This window comes from Muntiacus reevesi, chromosome 1, assembly GCF_963930625.1.
Source record: "Muntiacus reevesi chromosome 1, mMunRee1.1, whole genome shotgun sequence".
Classification (NCBI taxonomy): Eukaryota; Metazoa; Chordata; class Mammalia; order Artiodactyla; family Cervidae; genus Muntiacus; species Muntiacus reevesi.
In genome coordinates this window covers 240,525,299-240,544,955 of record NC_089249.1, presented here as the reverse complement: position 1 = coordinate 240,544,955, position 19,657 = coordinate 240,525,299, and the positions used below count along the sequence as shown (strand labels likewise).

At 42.2% G+C, this 19,657-nt stretch overlaps 1 protein-coding gene across 4 annotated transcripts in view; it reads right to left on the bottom strand.

Annotated features, from left to right (window-relative positions):
- Positions 1-6,413, bottom strand: part of G3BP1 (G3BP stress granule assembly factor 1) — a 34,596-nt gene extending 28,183 nt beyond the window's left edge. The window contains exon 1 of one of the 4 annotated variants that reach the window (XM_065918958.1): positions 6,283-6,413. Coding sequence is in view for 1 of the 4 variants with exons in the window: in XM_065918957.1 (XP_065775029.1) it covers positions 5,600-5,698 (99 nt within the window). In the remaining 3 variants the exon portion in view is untranslated. Of the gene's footprint in view, positions 1-5,508; positions 5,815-5,894; positions 5,916-6,282 lie in introns of those variants that run through there. The other 3 variants (XM_065918960.1, XM_065918957.1, XM_065918959.1) reach the window with 3 other exon arrangements.
- Positions 6,414-19,657: the final 13,244 nt, after the last annotated feature.

The following is a 19,657-nucleotide window of genomic DNA, read 5'->3' as shown; positions in this document are numbered from 1 at the left end:
GTATGATTCCATATAAAAATTCTAGAAAGTATAAACTGATCTTCAGTGACAGAAAGCAGGTAAGAGATCCCTGGGGGCAGAGGAGGAGGGGGAGTGGACAAGAGAGAGAGAATGCAAAGGATCATGAGCAACTTTGGGGGAGGATCGCTATTTTCACTTCGGTCTTGACTGTGGTGATGGTTTCATGGATATAAACAATGCCAAAAGCTATCAGATTCTACACTTGAAGTATGTGCAGTTTATTGTATGTCAATCATACCTCAATAAAGCTATTTTTTAACTCACTAATGTAACAGCTTGGAAAGACAAAAGGTTGTCTCACAAGAAGAGAGCAGAATGGGAACCTATACAGGAAAATAAGCAAATTTAAAAGAGTGATGCAAACTGTTAACTGTCAATTCTGAGACAGAGACATTTAAGGGATTCTTTTACTCTATTGTAATACCTACCAAAAACACTAAGGACAAATAAAGTGAGGGTTTCTGTCTACTAACGTAAGTGTACTAAACTATTGTAAAGTTTGCTCCAAGGCTGTGCTATGTATTCAAACACGTGAAATCTGGCTTAACTATAAGAAATAAAAATGCTTTCCAGGAACAAGAGAAACTACTGCAGAAACCAAGCTGCTCTAGCTCACAGCAAGAGCAGCATAACCATTACTGAACCTACTACTGTTCAAGCTGTTTTCCAAACTCCTCACATTTACCACCTGTTACCCGTCTTCAAAGTTCTTCCTGACAACTCCTTGGAGAAATGGGACAGGCAAAAATACAAGGTGAGTCTGAAGTACCTGATAAAGGAAATGTTTTTAAAAAAAACAGGCTAACATCAAAAGGACACAAGTCAAAACTGGAACTGAAGCAATAAAGTAATAAGTAAAAAAGCAAAAATAAGGTAGAATAACACTGGATTACAACCCCAAAGAATAACTAAAAATCTAAAAATTAATGGGTAAAGTGTTTAAAAAATGGGAAAATGAAGTTCTTAAAAGAACTAGATCCCACATGCCGTAATGAAGAGTTCACAGAGCCAAAACTACAGATTCTTTGTAAAGACCCTGCACAGCCAAATAAGTAATTTTTTTAAATGAGAAAAGACACCTTTCTTACAAAAGAATTTTAAATGTAGAAAACACAAGGGAAATAAAGAATCACCATGAGAACACCTCAAGAGCTGCAGTCAACATCTACTAATAAATGAAAAAATTTAGCAGGGAAACTAGAGAAACAGAGTATCTACTTAATTTCCAAGTGCTTTTCCCCCAAAATGTTCAGTTACCTACAGTGGTAGCTTTAATACATGTTCACAAATTCTAAGGCTCTCCTTCCTTAGAGACTAATGAAAATTTTCTGATGAAAATAATGCAAAGGAAAGAAATACTACCTGGTAGCCACCACATTATCAAGTGATCAAGGTTAAAGTCAACCAGCAATGGTATTATGTGCCCCAGGACGTGGTGAGAGGGCTAAATCACCTCTGTGGTATTTCCCCGAAATCTATAACCTGTTGTACCCAACACCAAGTACACTCAAATGGAGATCAAGTGTCAAGGTCATTAAACATAAAGAAAATACAGCAAACTGGCACAGATCAGAGGAGCAAAACCAAGGAGACTGGAGGACTAACTGCAATGTGGTATCTTGGACTGGATTCTGAAACAGAAAAAAGGACATCAGTGGAAAAACTAAGGAAATACAAATAAGGTCAGTCCTTTAGTTAACAGGACTTTATCAATGTCAATTTCTTACTTTCGATAAATGCATCATGATTAGGTATGATGTTAAAAAGCAAGATGAGTGAAGGGTATACAAGACATGTCTGCATTGCAACTCTCCTGTAAATCTAAAATTCCCTCAAAAACAAGTTTCCCCAAGAGAAAAAAACTTAAGAATTGGGAAACTTAATTCACTAACTTTTCTTGGTTTTTAATATCCCTCCCCCAATCCAGCAATAAAACCCAGTCAACTAGATTTACAATTAAGCAAAAATCTGGCCTAAGATGAAAAAATACTTTTATAATACTTCGTCTATGAAATTCCTTAAACATGAATTTCCTATGCTTTAGATCTCATAAGGTATAGATGGATGTATGCCAGGAGTAAGCTTCAGATAATTGATAAACATGGGGTATACTTGAGGCAGGTTAAAAACAAAAACCTAGAAAGGCAGGTGCCACTGATGCCTTCCAAGATTCTAAAACCTTGAAAATTTTTTGAATAAGTAGCACATATATATGTAGCACATATCTACTAGGTACATCACAAGCTTTACAAAATAGTTTAAGACAATTACTTGGGTTACAGCGCTCTAGGTCTTATAAGCAAAAACATGAGAACACCTAAAATGTGTGAAACAACTTCAAAAATACATAAAGGGTTATACAAATAAGAAATGATGCTGCCACAGAGCCACTTAAGGATGACATTCCTACCAAGTAAAAGTGTGTCCCATGCAAGAAGCCAGTTTTTTCTATGAACCATCTCTAGTATTTGCTTTTTATTAATTATCTGAAATACATCACACAGGCTAAACAGCTAAGCAATATGACATTAGAGACTGGTCAGTAGTCAGAAGTGGAAATCTATCACTTGATGTCATCTAAAGCCTTGATTTTATTTACAAAGGCCACAGTCTTCAAGAGAACTTTTTTCTGCTTTGTAAAGCTCCCTCTTCCCACTCTTCATGTGCAAATTTTTCCTAACTCTTCACCCTCTTCACCTAATCATTAGGTTTGCAATGAAGTTTTCCCAAAGCCAGATGGCATGACTAAGGATACTAAAAAAATAAACAGAATGCTGATTTTTGAGATTTAAAAACATAAATGCAGTTGTTCACCACAGAGTGATCACCAACTACAAGTGACTACAGTTGCTGAACCTCAATAACTCCATGGCTGGAAGGACAGTATTGTACTAAATGTCCTATAGCTGTTAAAAACTGACTAGCCAGAGGTGGGGAAAAAAACCTTTTCTTACCTACCTACTTTAACAATCATCTTCCTTTTTAAAATCAGTAAACCTTGCCAAGGCAGTCTCAAAGCACAATTAAATGAATACACAATGCATACTTGAATTTTGAAATATTTTAAAAAAACAAATCTAACTGCAAAATGTTGAGAGATCAAGTGAGTAATGTTATAAACTGGCAAAAAGAAAAATAGGTTTAGGTCACACAAGCAGGTTTTATACCAAATTTCATCTTTTAACACTGTCCCATCCATCTTAAGTATATATCAGTTCACAAACCTATAAAAATTTAAAACTAACCTCTGCCCTTTGCTTTCTAGGCAAAGTACTAAAACAAATTATTAAAAATGTAAATTACCAAAACCTGCTGCAAAGTAGGTCACCAAGAAACATTATCAAATCTAATGCTCCCTTAACAGACTGTCAGCTGAGAACAGCAAACTTGAGTTAAATAAAAGAACAAAGAACTACCTACTTTTCTACCACTTAGAAGAGGTACAAAAGCTTACACTCAAAGGATTTAACAACAAAAGTAATCTCTAGTTTGGATGGGAGACTGGAAGGCAGACAAGTCTGATATTATCACAATTTGCTTCAATTAATTTGCTCCAGATAAATGAAAGCACAAGTCATCAACCAGGCTCCAATCTGTGAAATACATTTTCATATTCCTACCCAACTGGAACCCATTTGTCTGAAGTCAAGAAATTTTTTAAAATATCTAAAGAGGAAACTAGCAAAAATTTCCCTCATTTAATGCACAAACTTTCATTCTGATATTTACCTCAAGTAACAATTAGTGGACTCAAATTAACAGTTTAAATGTTGCTCATTAGTGTTTCAACATTTGATAACTTAAAATGTTACTAGTTAACTGGTATCTAAATGCAGGTAACTGTAATGACAACAAGAAGGCAGGTTCTGGAACTTCCCTGGTGGTCCAGTGGTTAGTACTCCGAGATCCCAATGCAGGGGGCCCAGGTTGACTACCTGGTCAGGGAACTAGATCCCACATACCTCAACCAAGACCCAGTACAGGCAAATTTTTTCTTTTAATATATAAATTTTTTAAAAAAGAAGGCAAGTTTCAAAGAAAACAATGTTCTACTCCAAGCTATCGCCATTCATGAAAACACCAACAAAGGTTAGGAGCTTATTCATAAGATATTTTGATCCTGTCTTTACTGCTACTTTCAGTTAAGAAATAAGGAAATTACTGGGTAAATGGAAACACAAAAGTGTTTCAAAGCTTTTTAATTTACTTATAAAGATGTGAATCATGTGTCCCCTCTAGCAGCAAAATAAGGGCTTCCCTAGTGGCTCAGACAGTAAAGAATGTCTGAATGCAGGAGACCTGGGTTTGATCCTTGGGTTGGGAAGATCCCCTGGAGAAGGGAAAGGCTACCAATCCAATTCTCTGGCCTGGAGAAGTCCATGGACAGAAGAGCCTGGCAGGCTACAGTCCATGGGGTCACAAAAGAGTAGGACATGACTGAGCGACTTTCACTTCACTTAGCAGCAAAAAAAATTCTTATATAAAAGTCAATTCTAAAAAGAAATAGATTTTTAAAAGAGAGAGAAAAAAATGTTGACAGTCATTTCAATCAAAATTAATTCGGAAGAGTTAGCTCCAAAACTCATTGCAACTTTAGCTCAAGTAGAGACATTTCTGATGCCAATGATTCAGACCTGAATATTTATTATTTCATTAAGCCAAGGAATAAACTAGCTTTGAAAAATCTCAAATGTAACTCTAATAGAAAAATTTACACTCAAGTTTCTGAAGGTGTCTTCTACCTTTGCATGTAACAGGAGCATCTACAGAATACCAAATAAATGTATGAAGACAAAAGCTTTTCATCCATAGAAGTTCCCAACTGCCAGAAGGGTAAGATTCCCAACACCTCAATCACCCCTAATTCATCCAGCTTAGGCTCCACAGAGGGTCAAGCCTGTGGGCACCAAGCTTTCCACTCCAATTTAAAAATTTCACTTACACATGCTGGCCAGACCTGAACCTCATCGCTCTGCAACCTCATTTTTTTCAACTACATAAAACGAGGAAGTTAATCTTGTGGAAGGTCTTTCTCAAAACCTTGCTCCAATTAAAAAATGGAGGGAAAAAAAGATTCAAGATCTAATATCAGAGCCTAACTTCCTGCGGGCGGTAACTTCCCATCAACAGGCTGTAAGGATCGAATCCGAGGAGGAACACTGTTCAGGATCACCTGGACGTATTTATTTTATTCTACACTTTCCGCAGAAGCTTTTAGGGCAGCAAACCTGTAGGAAGATGTGCAGAAAGGAACCCTTTCTTACCCTTTGTCATAATCCCACGGCCAACCCTCTTCTCCCTGGAAGCCCGCAAGCAGCCCAAGTACAAATAAATGCCTCTGCAGTCGGTCTTCCGAGGCTGCGGTTGTCCCCGGGGACGAGAGAGAGCTCTGGGGGCAAAGATGCCCTGGGCCGCACAGAGCGCTAGAACAAAGAATGAAGCAGGTTCGGGGACTAGGAGTCAGGAGGCCCGGATTCAAACAAATACCTGCCCCTTGTGGCCTGTGTGCCTCTGACCGTGTCACTCCACCTCTGGGCCTTCGAGTCGGCTGTAAAAATAGGAGAATCGCCGTACCTACCTCATCGGGGCGTTTCAGGAGTAAAAGAGAAACAGACAAGTTGCTCCGCACAGTGCCTGGCACATAGTGAGGGCTTAGAAAAATGTTAGTTATTATCATCACTCAATACGCAGGAACTCGCTGCCCACCCTTTACTCCCTGTAAAGAAAATCGAAAACCTAGGAGCAGCATTTCGGCTTCCAGTGTCGGGAAATTCTCACCTCACTTTCGTGCCTCACCTCCCCCTCCCCTCCCTCTCACCCCACCACCATCAAAGAAAAGCCTCCTCTGGTCTAGGTTAAGCTGGAGCCCCCACCAAAGGAGGAAGGCCTCGGCTGGCGCGCGGGGAAAGCGAGCGGGAAAAGCTGACGAGCCGGCCGCGCGGGGCCCCAGGCCCCCGAGATCACCCTGGGGCCCGGGCGGCGGCCGCGGCTCGCTCTCGCCCCGCGTGGCCGTTGGGCGCGGCACGCGCACGCGGCGGACGCGGACACGGCCACGCGCGCCGGGCCGGTGGGGGCGGGGGGCGGAGAGTCGCCGCGCGCCCGTGCGCCCGCCGCGCGCTCCTGCGGCCGTTGGGGCGGGAGCGGGGGGGTGACGGTGGGCGCGCCTGGCGCGGTCGCCGTTCGGACTTCTCCTCCCTCCCATCAGAGCCCCAGTTAGTCCTCGTCCTGGGGCCGCCCAGCCCCGCCCACGCTCCGGCTTACCTGCGCGGCTGAGCGGGAGAGGAACAAGCTCTGCTCCACAGCACGACAGAAGGTAAAAAAACCCCTCACGCAACTGCGTCCGCACACACGCGTGCTCCGTCGCCGGGCTATATAACGGTGACACAGCCTAACTTGTTGCGGCCAGGTCGGCCAGGCTGGTGGCCAATCCCGACTGCGTCTTCTGGGCTCTTCGAGCAGCAATTGGGTAGTGACTCAGGATGAAGGCGTGGCTCTTGATTGGCTTTAACTCATGCCTATGAGACTGTGAGGAGCTCGTTTCCCTAGTAACGAATTGGCACTGATAGAGGCCAATAAGTGAAGGGTACGGTGGGAAGGAGGGAGGGAACTTCTTTGATCGATGTCTACAGTAGCCAATAAATGCGTGGGGCCGCTCCCATTCGTTAAAATGTCTTCCCCTGGGCGGAGATCAGTTCTCCCTGCAGGAGCGGTTGCTCCACAAGGTGGGGCCCGTGTACTTTGGGGAAGTAAACCCCAAGCAACTAGGAGGTGGGCGCCAGGATGGCCAAGGAAGCCCCGGGCCAATCGCAGCGCGGGAAGGAGCTGATTGACGCGGGGGTTGGACAGCACCAAGGAGACCGAGCCCCGGGCCGCCGTGCCCTCTGGGGCGGTTCTGAGGCTCTGCCGGTCCCTGCTTCTGTCTCCTTTTTCCTTTCCTTTTTTCACTACTTGGGTGCGATCCCGGAGACCCCTGATCCCACCTTTTCCGCACAGTTTGGTACCAGGGGAACCTGGTGATAAAGTTTCCCGTTGTTAGGTTGCTGTGTATCTTTATACCAACTTTATTTCCATGTGGCCGCCTAAGGGCACTTGGTGGCTTGCACCATTAGTCAGCACTATTGGACAACTATTCAGGGAAACCAGAGGGGAAAGTAACTCCCATTGTGTACCTACGATCCTGTAAAAAAGAAAAAGAAAAAAAAAAGTCTCACGTGAAGAGCGTTGAGTTTAAAGACATATATTTCTACCCCGCGGTTCTCGGCAAGTGCTGCTGCAGGTCATCTCGTGCGCGTCCACCCAGAAACGGGAGTTTGTAAATTCTCATAACGGCTTGGGCCTTCCTGCAACGTCGTGGGCGCCACCACCATTGTCATTCAGATTTCCAATGCTATGGCTGTGGGGGGTTTATTTCTTCGGGTCGTTACGTCTTGACAAGGTGGCTGACTTGTCAAACTCCTTTGTGAACACCCCGAAGCTTTCGCGAAACACTTCAGGCGCCAAGTGGTGCTCCAGACTGATCCTGTTCAGGTCTCTTACTGTTTTGGGGGGGCCCTCTATTAGTAACCATGGTCGGTTTTATAGGGAAACACAGGGTCACGCCTCGGTCCCGTTCTCCATCCAGGCATGTGACCCTGCAGTAGGGGCTCACGTTAAGTTTTGCAAATTTGGGAATGAAGCACGTGGAACCTCTCTGTTGGAGACCGAGGGGCGCGGACAGCAGCTGGTGGAGTCGAAGGTGCGGCCCCGGGAGCGAAGCGGGAGCATCTCTTTGGCTCCCTAAGCCCCATCCAGCATCGACTTGGCTCATTCAGCATTTATTGGGCTCCAGGGGCTGGGATCGGAGGCAAAAGAGACGCTGTCCCTGCTCGCTGTCATCCATTCAACAAGCCCGGACGCCGCGCCGATAGCTCCCAAAACTGGAGAACCGGTGTGTGGGGCTCTGGAGGCACCTGAGGGGACTCGGCTCAGCCAGAAGCTGCTAAAGGTTTTTTGGAGTAAGGAACCTACAGGATCGTGTCAACCTTGCTATGAAATTTGAGCTTTATTCTGAGGGCGGTGGAGACCCCCCAAAAGGTTTCTTAAAAGGGTGGACTAAGAATTTTGCATTTTACAAGACAAATTTCCAAATTGAAAAGCTAATGAGAGCTGGTTGGCAACCCTTGAAATTCACAGATTGGCAATTTAACCCAGTTGGCCTGAGATTGGGGGGGTCCTGGCTATTCTTGATCACATTTGGAGAGAATTTTAAGTGATACAGACAGTTCTTTTTGTAGAACTTTTGGCAGTCTGTTAAAATTGTGTATATTTCCCTTCTTGCTTGATAGCCATGTGTCTTTACCAAGAGGCATGTACTAGGTGTTTGTTACAGCACTGTCCACTTTATTATGATATTTAAAAACTGAAAACATAACTACTCATGAATTTGAAAACTGACTAACTGGTAATATACCCATAATATAGACTACTGTACAGCAGTTTAAAAGAGAATGAGAAAAAACTAGAAGAGAATGAGGTCAAAGTATACTGATATGAGCTGATTTCCAGTTGTTAATTGGATTAACTGACAAAAATCCAGCTGAACAAAATATACAATGAATTCCAATTTATGTTAAAAATGAAAAACCAGAATTCTTGATTTCTGTATGTTAAAATAGGTATGTAAGTGTGGAGGAGGGGCAGGGGGGATTTAAATTTAAAACAAGTCATTCCCCTAGGTTTGGGAGTGGCAAGGATAATGTTACTTGAAAGTGTTACAATGATACTGTTTTAGGCTCCCAGTTTTGTCTAATATGTCTGTAGGAAGAAAGCAAGGGGAAATAGATTACCAGAGAGAGTGTAGACAAGACCCCTCAGGTGGCTGTGACTGTCTTCCACAGGAGAGGGCAAGCTGGCATCCTCCTATGGTAGTTTCTGTAATGGAATCATAAACCCTCAGGAGGCAGATGCTGGATACTTAGTAAATGTTCAGTGAATAATTTACCTCCATGGAAGTGTCTAGAGTGCTGGTTCTCAAGATGGGGGAGATTTTGCCCTCAGGAGACATATGATCTTTTCACAACTAGGAGAGGGGCTACTGGCATCTAACGGATGGAAGCCAGGGAAGCCCAGGAGAGCCCCCTGATGAAGGGGGCCACTTTAATAGTGCCGGGGTGAGAAACCCTGATCTAATCATCTAAGGGAGAGTACCCACCCTCCTCCTAGTCTTTCCACTGGTAAGCAAATTGTGCAAACCCCTCAGAACATGACCTCACCCTTTTTTTTCCTGCCAGTTCTCCCCAAAGCTCTGAGACTCAGGGTGGAAAGGAAACAGCGAGATCCTGTGGGACTCTTCAGGTATAAATCCTTTCTATGACCTATTATTTTCTGGGGGAAAAAGACTTCAGCCTCCTTGACCCTCCTTGAGTTCCAAAGGGCTGGTTCAAGTTGTTGCTAGTCAGGGAAGGGAGGAGATGCAGAGACAGAGGAGGAGCAGTCAAGAAGGGATAGTGCAGCCTTGGGGTAGGGTCCTGGTTCCTCCTTAAGAAATCTGCATAACAATATCTTTTGAGTTTTTCTGCTGGAACTAAGGCCCCCACCCAGGAGGAGGATGGTAACAAGGCTGAGAGTCGAGATCCCTAGAACCATCCCATTACCTCACCACCAACCAATCAGAAGAAAGTCAGAGGAGGGAAGGGCACAATTTTTGAAAGAGTGACATAGCCCAAAGACATAACATAAACCAATTAGAATCAAATGGGACCAAGATGGCAGACAAGACTAGACCTTGATCCTCAATCAGCAAATGAAATGACACACCCAGAGGCACCATGACAGTTCAAAAGATCAAGGAGTGGGCAAGGCCCAACTCCAGAAAATCTCCACCCTTCTCCAAAATGATGGAATTATCCTCCCACTCATTAGCATATGAAATTACCCAGCCTATAAAAACTATTTATAAAAACACACTTCAGGCCCATACTCCCCCCTGCAATGGCCCACACTGTCTGTGGAATGTGCTTCTCTCTGAATCTGAATAAATCTACTTCTTACCTCTCACTTTATCTCTCGCTGAAGTAAACAAATTTTGCCAGCAAAAACCTCACACTGAAAACAGGGAGTTTGGGGGTTTTTTAACCTGAGTCACCCATTCCCCATGCATGGCCCTCCAATAAACCTTTCTCTGCTCCAAACTCCAATATTTCAGATTGTTTAGCATCACTGTGCATCTGGCACATGAACTTCTGTTTATTAATAGTAACAGAAAGATGCATGGGCAAGACCCCAGAAAGTACAGTTTTGTGGAGAGAATGGAAGGATGGTGTATTGGGTAAGAAATGGTAAGGAATGCTCCTAAGAATATTATCAGAATCAGTATGTCCAAGACTTGTGGTCCAGTGGTGATGGCTCTGAGCTCCCAATGCAGGGGGCCTGGGTTTGTTTCCTGGTCACAGAACTAGATCCCACATGCCACAGCTAAAGATATGCAGGCCACACTAAAGATCCTGCGTGTCACAACAAAGACTGAAGTGTATTGCAACTAATACCTGGTGCAATGTTTTTTTAAAAACTTGAGTCAGCATTTCCCAAATATAGCTAATTACTCAGAAACGGTGATTAACTACTTACAGTAGAAACAGGAAATAACCTAAATATGGAACTATATGAGACTAGGTGGATAAAACACAACCATACGATGCACTCTTACAGTGGACTGTCAAGCAACCATAGAGAAAATGAAGCAGATCTATGTATATGGTTATAAGGATCTCCAAGAGATGTAAGTGAAGACAGGAAGAAATGGGTGGGGGGAAGGGGACCATTATTAATGGGACAATTATTTCTATTAAGATATTCTGTGTTGCTATAGTTGTCCATGCACAATCCTGTATGGTTTAGCTGTACATGCACAGGTAATATCTTGAAGGTGCAGTCATAAGAAACCATTAATGATTGCTAACAGGGAGATGAAATTGGGCCAGGGTGGGAGAAAGGCTTAGTTTTCATTCATTCAAAGTACCCTTTATAATACTGGAGTGGGTAGCCATTCTCTTCTCCAGAGGATCTTCTTGTCTCTGGGACTGAACCCAGGTCTCCTGCATTACAGGTGGATTCTTTACATCTGAGGCACCAGGGAAGCCCTAATTTTTTAAACATGTGCATGTATTTTTCAAAAATTCAATGTTAAGTATGGATTTTACTTAACATTGATATGAGGAACCTCATAACAGTGATATGAGGAACTACCCATATGAAAACTTTGATCTTTAAAACAGACAGGATGGAATACTCTACATTACCCCTTCAGGTATAGAAGGTGTTTTGGAAATGAGACATTAAAGTTTTAATCTGCCTCCCTCCCAGATTGCTAACCTCTTTTCCTTTTTCCCCTTACCTTACAAAAATCATACAAAGATCCCAAACACCCTTCACTGGCTTATAAATGCATGCCTAACTGAATCCCTCTCTCTTTTGTTACTGACTGTCTGCAGACACATCACATCTTCAAATTGTGACCATGAGCCAGGCATCCTGCTAATGTTCTCTATAAAAATCATCTCATTTAGTAGTCACAACAACCCTATCTCAGAAACAGGCTCAGTGAGAGTAAGCAACTTGCCCAAGGTCACACACAGAGGGCTAGAAACTAGGACTCCCTAACTTCAAGTCCATGTTTTTACCCACTTGTCAGTACTGCCCAGGGAAGGACAATACAGCCACAGGTAGAGAAAGGAGGCAGGACCTCCTCAGAAACCCCTGAGAGGCTGGGATTTTCTTTCCTTCTCTCAGGCAAGGCACCAGGTATTGCTGCATAGACAAAGAGAGATGAATCCACAGCAAATCCCTGTAATCTACAGCCAAAGCTCTTTGCAAAAAGAGCACACTCTGGTACCATCTATAGACTTGGGTGTCCTTGCTTCCTGTGGCTTCAAAGAGGGACAAAAACTTGGAACTCCAAATAATGTAGCATATATCAAGCACCTACTGTGTGATAGGCATAGTGCTCTAGGCACCATGTTTGAGTCGCTTCTCACAAAGGTGTTAAGAAATCACCTTCCAAGTAAGCGGACTAGAGTTCAATCCTTGGTGGGGAAACTAAGATCCCACATGCCTCAGAACAACTAAGGTTGCGAGCCAAAACTAAAGAGCCCGTATGCCGCAACTAAGACCCATCACAGTCAGAAATAAGTAAGTAAATAAATCAATACTTTCTATAAATGTTGACCAGGGTGTGGGAAAAGAGTTACTTTCATATACTACTAGTAGAAATATAAGTTAGCATAACCATTCTGATGACTATTTCAAAGCAACTGTTAAAATCCATCAGGGATGGCGTAGGGATGGATTGGAAGTTTGAGATTAGCAAATGCAAACTAAGTATGTATAACTGAATCACTTTGCTGTACCAGAAATTAATTGTAAATTAACTGTACTTCAATAAAATAAATTTTTTAAAAATTCATAACCCTATGACTCAGAAGTTCTACTTTTCTACACCTACTCTGAAGAAACACTACCACATGTATACAGTGAGCAAAGAAGTTCATTACAGCATTGTTTGTAACACTGAAAAATAATCTAGACATCTGTCAATAAGGGAATATCTAAATTTACAATAATAAATACATACTAGAGGATTTTATGCAGTGATTTTAAAGATTGAGCTAGTTTATGTATATATGTGCATTTATATTCACCATATTCATATTTTAAGTATATGCTACAATAATATATAGCATAAATCTCAAGAGGATATTAATTTAAAAAAGAGCATGTCACAAATTATATACAGTATGTCATGTATGCTTAAAAAATACCAAAACTTAGAGCTTCCCTGGTGGTCCAGTGCTTAAGAATCCATCTGCCAGCTCAGAGAACACAGGTTGGATCCCTGATCTGGGAACAAAGATCCCACATGCTGCAGGGCAGCCAAACCCATGTACCACAATGACTGAAGCGTGTGCACTCTTGAGCCTGTGCTCTGTAACAAGAGAAGCCACAGCAATGAGTAGTCCCCACTCGCTGCAACTAGAGAAAGCCCATGCACAGCAACAAAGAGCCCGTGCACCTCCACAAAGATTCAGCACAGCCATAAATAAACAAAATACCAACAACTATTATTTGCATGTGTTTATCAGTGTTTGTAAATGCATAGAAAACTATCTGGAAAGATGCAGAGCAATCTGATCAGTTACTACCTCTATGGAGGACAGTGACCGAAGAGTTTGAAGGAGATTTCACCTTATCTGTATTATTTTTCAATTTTTTTTTACATTAAGAAACTTTTCCTATATTATGTAACTTTAAAATTAGCTTGTCATAACTCTAAGAGTAGGTTTTGAGTACTTTTATGTGCCAGGCACTGAACTGATCATTTTATGAGCCCTGTCTTTTTCTCACAACAGCACTATGAATACAGGTCAAATTATTAATATTATCTTTATTTTACAGGAAAAGAAGCTGAGGTTTGGAGAGGTTAATTGTCCAAAACAGCAAGCAATTGAACACAGGTTTGTCTGGACTGTCTCATGGAACACAGCTTTAAATCCTGGAAGCCTACAGTAGTTTGGCAGAGAATAAAGGAACAAGCTTCAATACTTTGGCCACCTGATGCAAAAAGCCAACTCATTAGAAAAGACGCTGGTGCTGAGAAATATTGAAGGCAGGAGGAGAAGAGCAGGACAGAGGCTGAGATGCTTGGATGGCATCACTGACTTGATGGACATGAGTTTGAGCAAGCTCCAGGGGATGATGAAGGACAGTGAAGCCTGGCGTGCTGCAGTCCATGGGGTCCCAAAGAGTCAGACATGACTGAGCGACTGAAAAACAACAACAACAAAGGAACAAGAGGAGGGTGTCTGATAAATATCCTCTTTACTTTTGGCCACAGTGCTAGGAGTCTACTGAAGCATGCTGGGGACTGGTGGCCCAAAGAGTTTGTTCCTTGTCTAAAGAGTCCCCAGCCGGCATCAGTTCAGTTCAGTTCGGTCGCTCAGTTGTGTCCGACTCTCTGCGACCCCATGGATTGCAGCACGAGAGGCCTTCCTATCCGTTGCCAACTCCCGGAGTTTACTCAAACTCATGTCCATTGAGTTGGTGATCCCATCCAACCATCTCATCCTCTGTCGTCCCCTTCTCCTCCTGCCTTCAGTCTTTCCCAGCATCAGAGTCTTTTCAAATGAGTCAGTTCTTCACATCAGGTAGCCAAAGTATTGGAGTTTCAGGTTCAGCATCAATTCTTCCAATGAATATTCAGGACTAATTTCCTTTAGGATGGACTGGTTGGATCTCCTTGCAGTCCAAGGGACTCTCAAGAGTCTTCTCCAACACCACAGTTCAAAAGCATCAATTCTTCGGTGCTCAGTTTTCTTTATAGTCCAGCTCTCACATTCGTACATGACTACTGGAAAAACCATAGCTTTTCGTGTCCAACTCTTCGAGACCCCATGGGCTGCAGCCTACCAGGCTCCTCCGTCCATGAGATTTTCCGGGCAAGAGTACTGGAGTGGGTTGCCTTCTCCTTATATATACCTAATATGTTTTATATATATATATTTTAGAAAATTTATGAATTTTTGCCTAACTAAAAAATTTATGACATTTTGACAAATGGAATCAAATGCTATGTTTCTTACTTAAAAAAATAAATATGCAACAAACAACAAAGGTTTACTGTATAGCACAGGGAACTATCGTCAATATCTTATAATAATATATAATGGAAAACAATTTCAAAAATAACATATGCATATATGTATAACTGAATCACACACCCAAAATTCTACTTTTTGAAATTTAGTAATGCTTATTTTCTTGCCAGTTTTTCTAAATGTCCTGTGGACATCTAATAAAAACATATGAGATACAAAATTTTAAATATATTTGTGTAGGATATGACTACTATAAATTAACACAGTATAAATCTATTATATTTAAATTGTTAATTACATCATCCAAGATGCTCCTATTCTTATTTTATCTGCACTTGGTAAAATATTTTCAGAGAAATGTTAATATGTCTCACTATGATAATATATTTTTTCCCTTATATTTCTTCTGATTTTTGCTTTATGTATCTTTGTTTCTTTGTTGTTAAGGTATCTAATGGTTTAAGATGTCTATCTTCTTTTCAAAATTGTATCTTTTATCATTAAAAATATTACTTTGTTTCAAAAAAAAAAAAAAACCATAGCTTTGACTAGATGGACCTTTGTTGATAAAGTAATGCCTCTGCTTTTTAATATGCTCTCTAGGTTGGTCTTAACTTTTCTTCTAAGGAGCAAGCGTCTTTTAATTTCATGGCTGCAGTCACCATCTGCAGTGATTTTGGAGTCAGCAGTCATCAGGGAGATGAAACTGGGCCAGGGTGGGAGAAAGGCTTAGTTTTCATTCATTCAAAGTACCCTTTGGTACTTTGCAATACTGGAGTTGGTAGCCATTCCTTTCTGCCGGGGATCTTCCCGACTCAGTGTTATTTTCTGACCTTGTGATTTCTCCTCTTTCCTGGTTCCTGGCAGGACTATACTTTCCTGTCCCCTTCATTGTTTATTTTTTGAAATGTTTATTTATTTGGCTGTGTTGGGTTTTAGTTGTGGCACTCCAGATCTTTGTTGGGTCTTGCAGGATCTTTCATTGTGGCATAGGGACCCTAGTCGTGGCCTGAGAACTCAGTAGTTGCTATACACAGGCTTAGTTCCCCTGCGGCATGTGAGATCTTGGTTCACCAACCAGGGATTGAACCATGTCCCCTGCATTGCAAGGCAGGTGCTTAACCCCTGGACCACCAGGGAAGTCCCTTCCTGTTCCCTTTAAAGATAGACATGACCATGCACTTTGCTTTGATCAAAACAATGTAAGCAGAAGTGACCCAGATATCTTCCAGGCAGAGAAGTCTTTGGAGTTGGTGATTGTTTGCCAAGGTCTTCCCTACCCACACTCACCTCAGTATTCAATGTTTTCCCATATGGATAATCCCTGTCGACCTGGATCTCTGGGCAAAAACAATTTACACAGAGTCATTCCTCCAAGTTTCCCAATCTCTGATGGGCAAAATGCATGAGCAAGAAAGAAATCTGTGCTTCAAGCCTTTGAGGTTTAGGGAATGTTTGTTATTATTAATACCACAGCATTACCTGGCCTATCCTGCCAATTACAGATAGGTTTCCAGATCTTCCAGTTTTTCAGAAGATACTCAAATCTGGGTCATCATATGACATCACTCTGTTTTTTTTTTTTTTTTTTTCTTAACACTTTATAAATGGTATACAACTGTTTTGCTCTCACTTTAAAAAATGCAATGAAACCCACTGAAATGTTGTGAAGTGATTGGCCTCCAACTAATAAAATAATATTTTTTAAAAATGCAATGAAATATTCTAGGACTATAATTGAATTTATTCTTTTTTAAAACTTTATTTGGAACTTTAGTTTGTTTGTTTTTTAATGTGTCCCTTGGGCTTCCCTGGTCCAGTGGTTAAGAATCCACCTGCCAATGTAGGGGACATAGGTTCCATCCCTGACCTGGGAACTAAGATCCCATATGTGGCAGAGCAACTAAGCTCATGTGCCACAACTACTGAGCCCAAGCACCTGGAGCCTGTCTGCAGCCAGAGGAGCCACTGCCTTGAGAAGCTCTCACACCGCAATCAGAGTAGCCCCTGCTCACTGCAACTAAAGAAAGCGCACGCGCAGTAACGAAGACCTAGCACAGTGCCGCCCGAAAAAATGCTTCTCAGTTCTTGTAACAAAGAAGCAACTAATTTTACATGCCATTCTACACATAGAGTTTTTTTAAGCAGATTTGTTTTTAATTGTAAAATATACAGAACATAAAATTTACCAATCTGACCATTTTTAAATTTATAATTCAGTAGCATGAAGTACATTCACAATGTTGTTCAACCACACTCAGTGTTCTTAAATGTGTATCAGCTACTCCAAAAATGATTTGAACACTTTTGGAACTGAATAAAATGTCTACAGGCCAGATTGAGTCAGTTTGAAACTTTGCCAGATGCTAAGCTCCCCCTCCCAAGCCTGCAGCCCAAGCTGCCTTGGTTTTGTATCCCCTGTCTTCTCACACCTGGGCTTCTCTGCAGGCCCTTTCAGCTCAGAATCTTTGAATCTAGGCTAAGTGTTCCTCAGTGGATAAAGCAATGAAGCAGCTAGTGCATACCTGTACAATAACACAGAAAATAGATACTTGGTCTACTAGAGGGAGTAAACAGCAGCTACAAAAGTTTCTCTTTGCAAAGCTTAACCCCAGCATAGGGCTTCCCTGGTAGCTCAACTGGTCAAGAATCTGCCTGCAATGCAGGAAACCCCAGTTTCATCCCTGGATTGGGAAGATCCCCTGGAGAAGGGAAAGGCTACCCACTCCAGTATTCTGGCCTGTAGACTGACAGGCAAAGAGTTGGACACAACTGAGTGACTTTAACAGACGCAGACGAGCCCCAGCATCTGCCATAGGGTTACTCCAGTAGGTGGAGTTTAGAGGTAGGGTATTCCTGGGAGAAAGCACCAATTAATGTCTGAGAACGCACTCACCACTCAGTTCAGTTCAGTCGCTCAGTTGTGTCCAACTCTGCGACCCCATGAACTGCAGCACGCCAGGCCTCCCTGTCCACCACCAACTCCCAGAGTGTACCCAAACCCATGTCCATTGAGTCGGTGATGCCATCCAACCATCTCATCCTCTGTCATCCCCTTCTCCTCCTGCCCTCAATCTTTCCCAGCATCAGAGTTTTTCCAATGAGTCAACTCTTCGCATGAGGTGACCAAAGTATTGGAGTTTCAGCTTCAACATCAGTCCTTCCAATGAACACCCAGGACTGATCTCCTTTAGGATGGACTAGTTGGATCTCCTTGCAGTCCAAGGGACTCTCAAGAGTCTTCTCCAACACCACAGTTCAAAAGCATCAATATTTCGGTGCTCAGTTTTCTTTATAGTCCAACTCTCACATCCATACGTGACCACTGGAAAAACTATAGCTTTGACTAGACAGACCTTTGTTGACAAAGTAATGTCTCTGCTTTTTAATATGCTGTCTAGGTTGGTCATAACCTTTCTTCCAAGGATCTGCAGTGATTTCGGAGCCCAGAAAAATAAAGTCAGCCACTGTTTCCCCATCTATCTGCCATGAAGTGATGGGAATGGATGCCATGATCTTAGTTTTCTGAATGTTGAGCTTTAAGCCAACTTTTTCACTCTCCTCTTTCACTTTCATCAAGAGGCTCTTTAGTTCTTCATTTTCTTCCATAAGGGTGGTGTCATCTGCATATCTGAGGTTATTGATATTTCTCCCAGAAATCTTGATTCCACCCATCACTACATGTGACCATAGTCTATACATTCCTATCCTCGCAACAGTCAGAAAAGGCCCACTTTCCAGGCCCACTCACTTGTGATGAAGTGACTTACCCAAGTTGACAAGGCTAGTAATGAGATTACTGGACAGTGTGGAACTCAGAATTCCTGAAGTCTGCTTTTAAAAAATATTTTTCCCTGTGATCTCTTAATGCATTTTCCTTATAGAAAATATGGCAAGGGCTTCCCTGGTGGTCCATGGGTTAAGAATTTGCCTGCCAACGGAGGGGACATGGTTTGATCCCTGGTCCTAGAAGATTCCACATGCTGCAGGGCAACTAAGTGTATGCACACAACTAGTGAGCCCGAGCTCTAGAGCCTGCGAACCACACCAACTTAAGCCACCACAATGAGAAGCCTGCATAAAAACAACTAGGGTAGCCTCCACTTGCTGCAACTAGAGAAAGCCCAGGCAGCAAAGACCCAGCACAGCCAAAACAAAGAAAAATTTTAAAAATTAAAATGTGGCAAAGGAAAGTTTCAAAAAGGAAATAAAAATCACCTATAATATTGGAAAGGATAAGAGTGATACACAGAATATGTATAACTGAATCACAAAAAAGGATTCTACTTTTTGAAAGTTAGTAATGTTTATCTTTTTGCCAGTTTTTCTAATGTCTTATGACTCTTGAGAGTCCCTTGGACTGCAAGGAGATCCAACCAGTCCATCCTAAAGGAGATCAATCCTGGGTGTTCATTGGAAGGACTGATGCTGAAGCTGAAACTCCAGTACTTTTGCCACCTCATGCGAAGAGTTGACTCATTGGAAAAGACCCTGATGCTGGGAGGGATTGGGGGCAGGAGGAGAAGGGGACAGCAAGATGAGATGGCTGGATGGCATCACTGACTCGATGGACATGAGTTTGAGTAAACTCCAGGAGTTGGTGGTGGACAGGGAGGCCTGGTGTGCTGCGATTCATGGGGTCACAAAGAGTTGGACATGACTGAGCACCTGAACTGAACTGATAGACATCTAATCAATGTATGAGATACAAAATTTTAAATATATTTGTGTGGGATATAAGATCAATATAAATTAATGTAAATAGAAATATATTCAAATTATTAATGACATCATTCAAGATGCTCTTATTCTTATTTTTTCTGCAATTGATAAAATATTCTCAGAGAAATGACTGACCACTCCAGCATTCTTGCCTGGAGAATTTCATGACAGAGGAGCCTGGGGTTGCAGAGTCAGACATGACTGAGCAACTAACATGAGTAAAGGATTGGCCACTGAGAAGTAAAGAGAACTTGAAAGAATATAGGAGTAGCAGATTTGGGGAACAG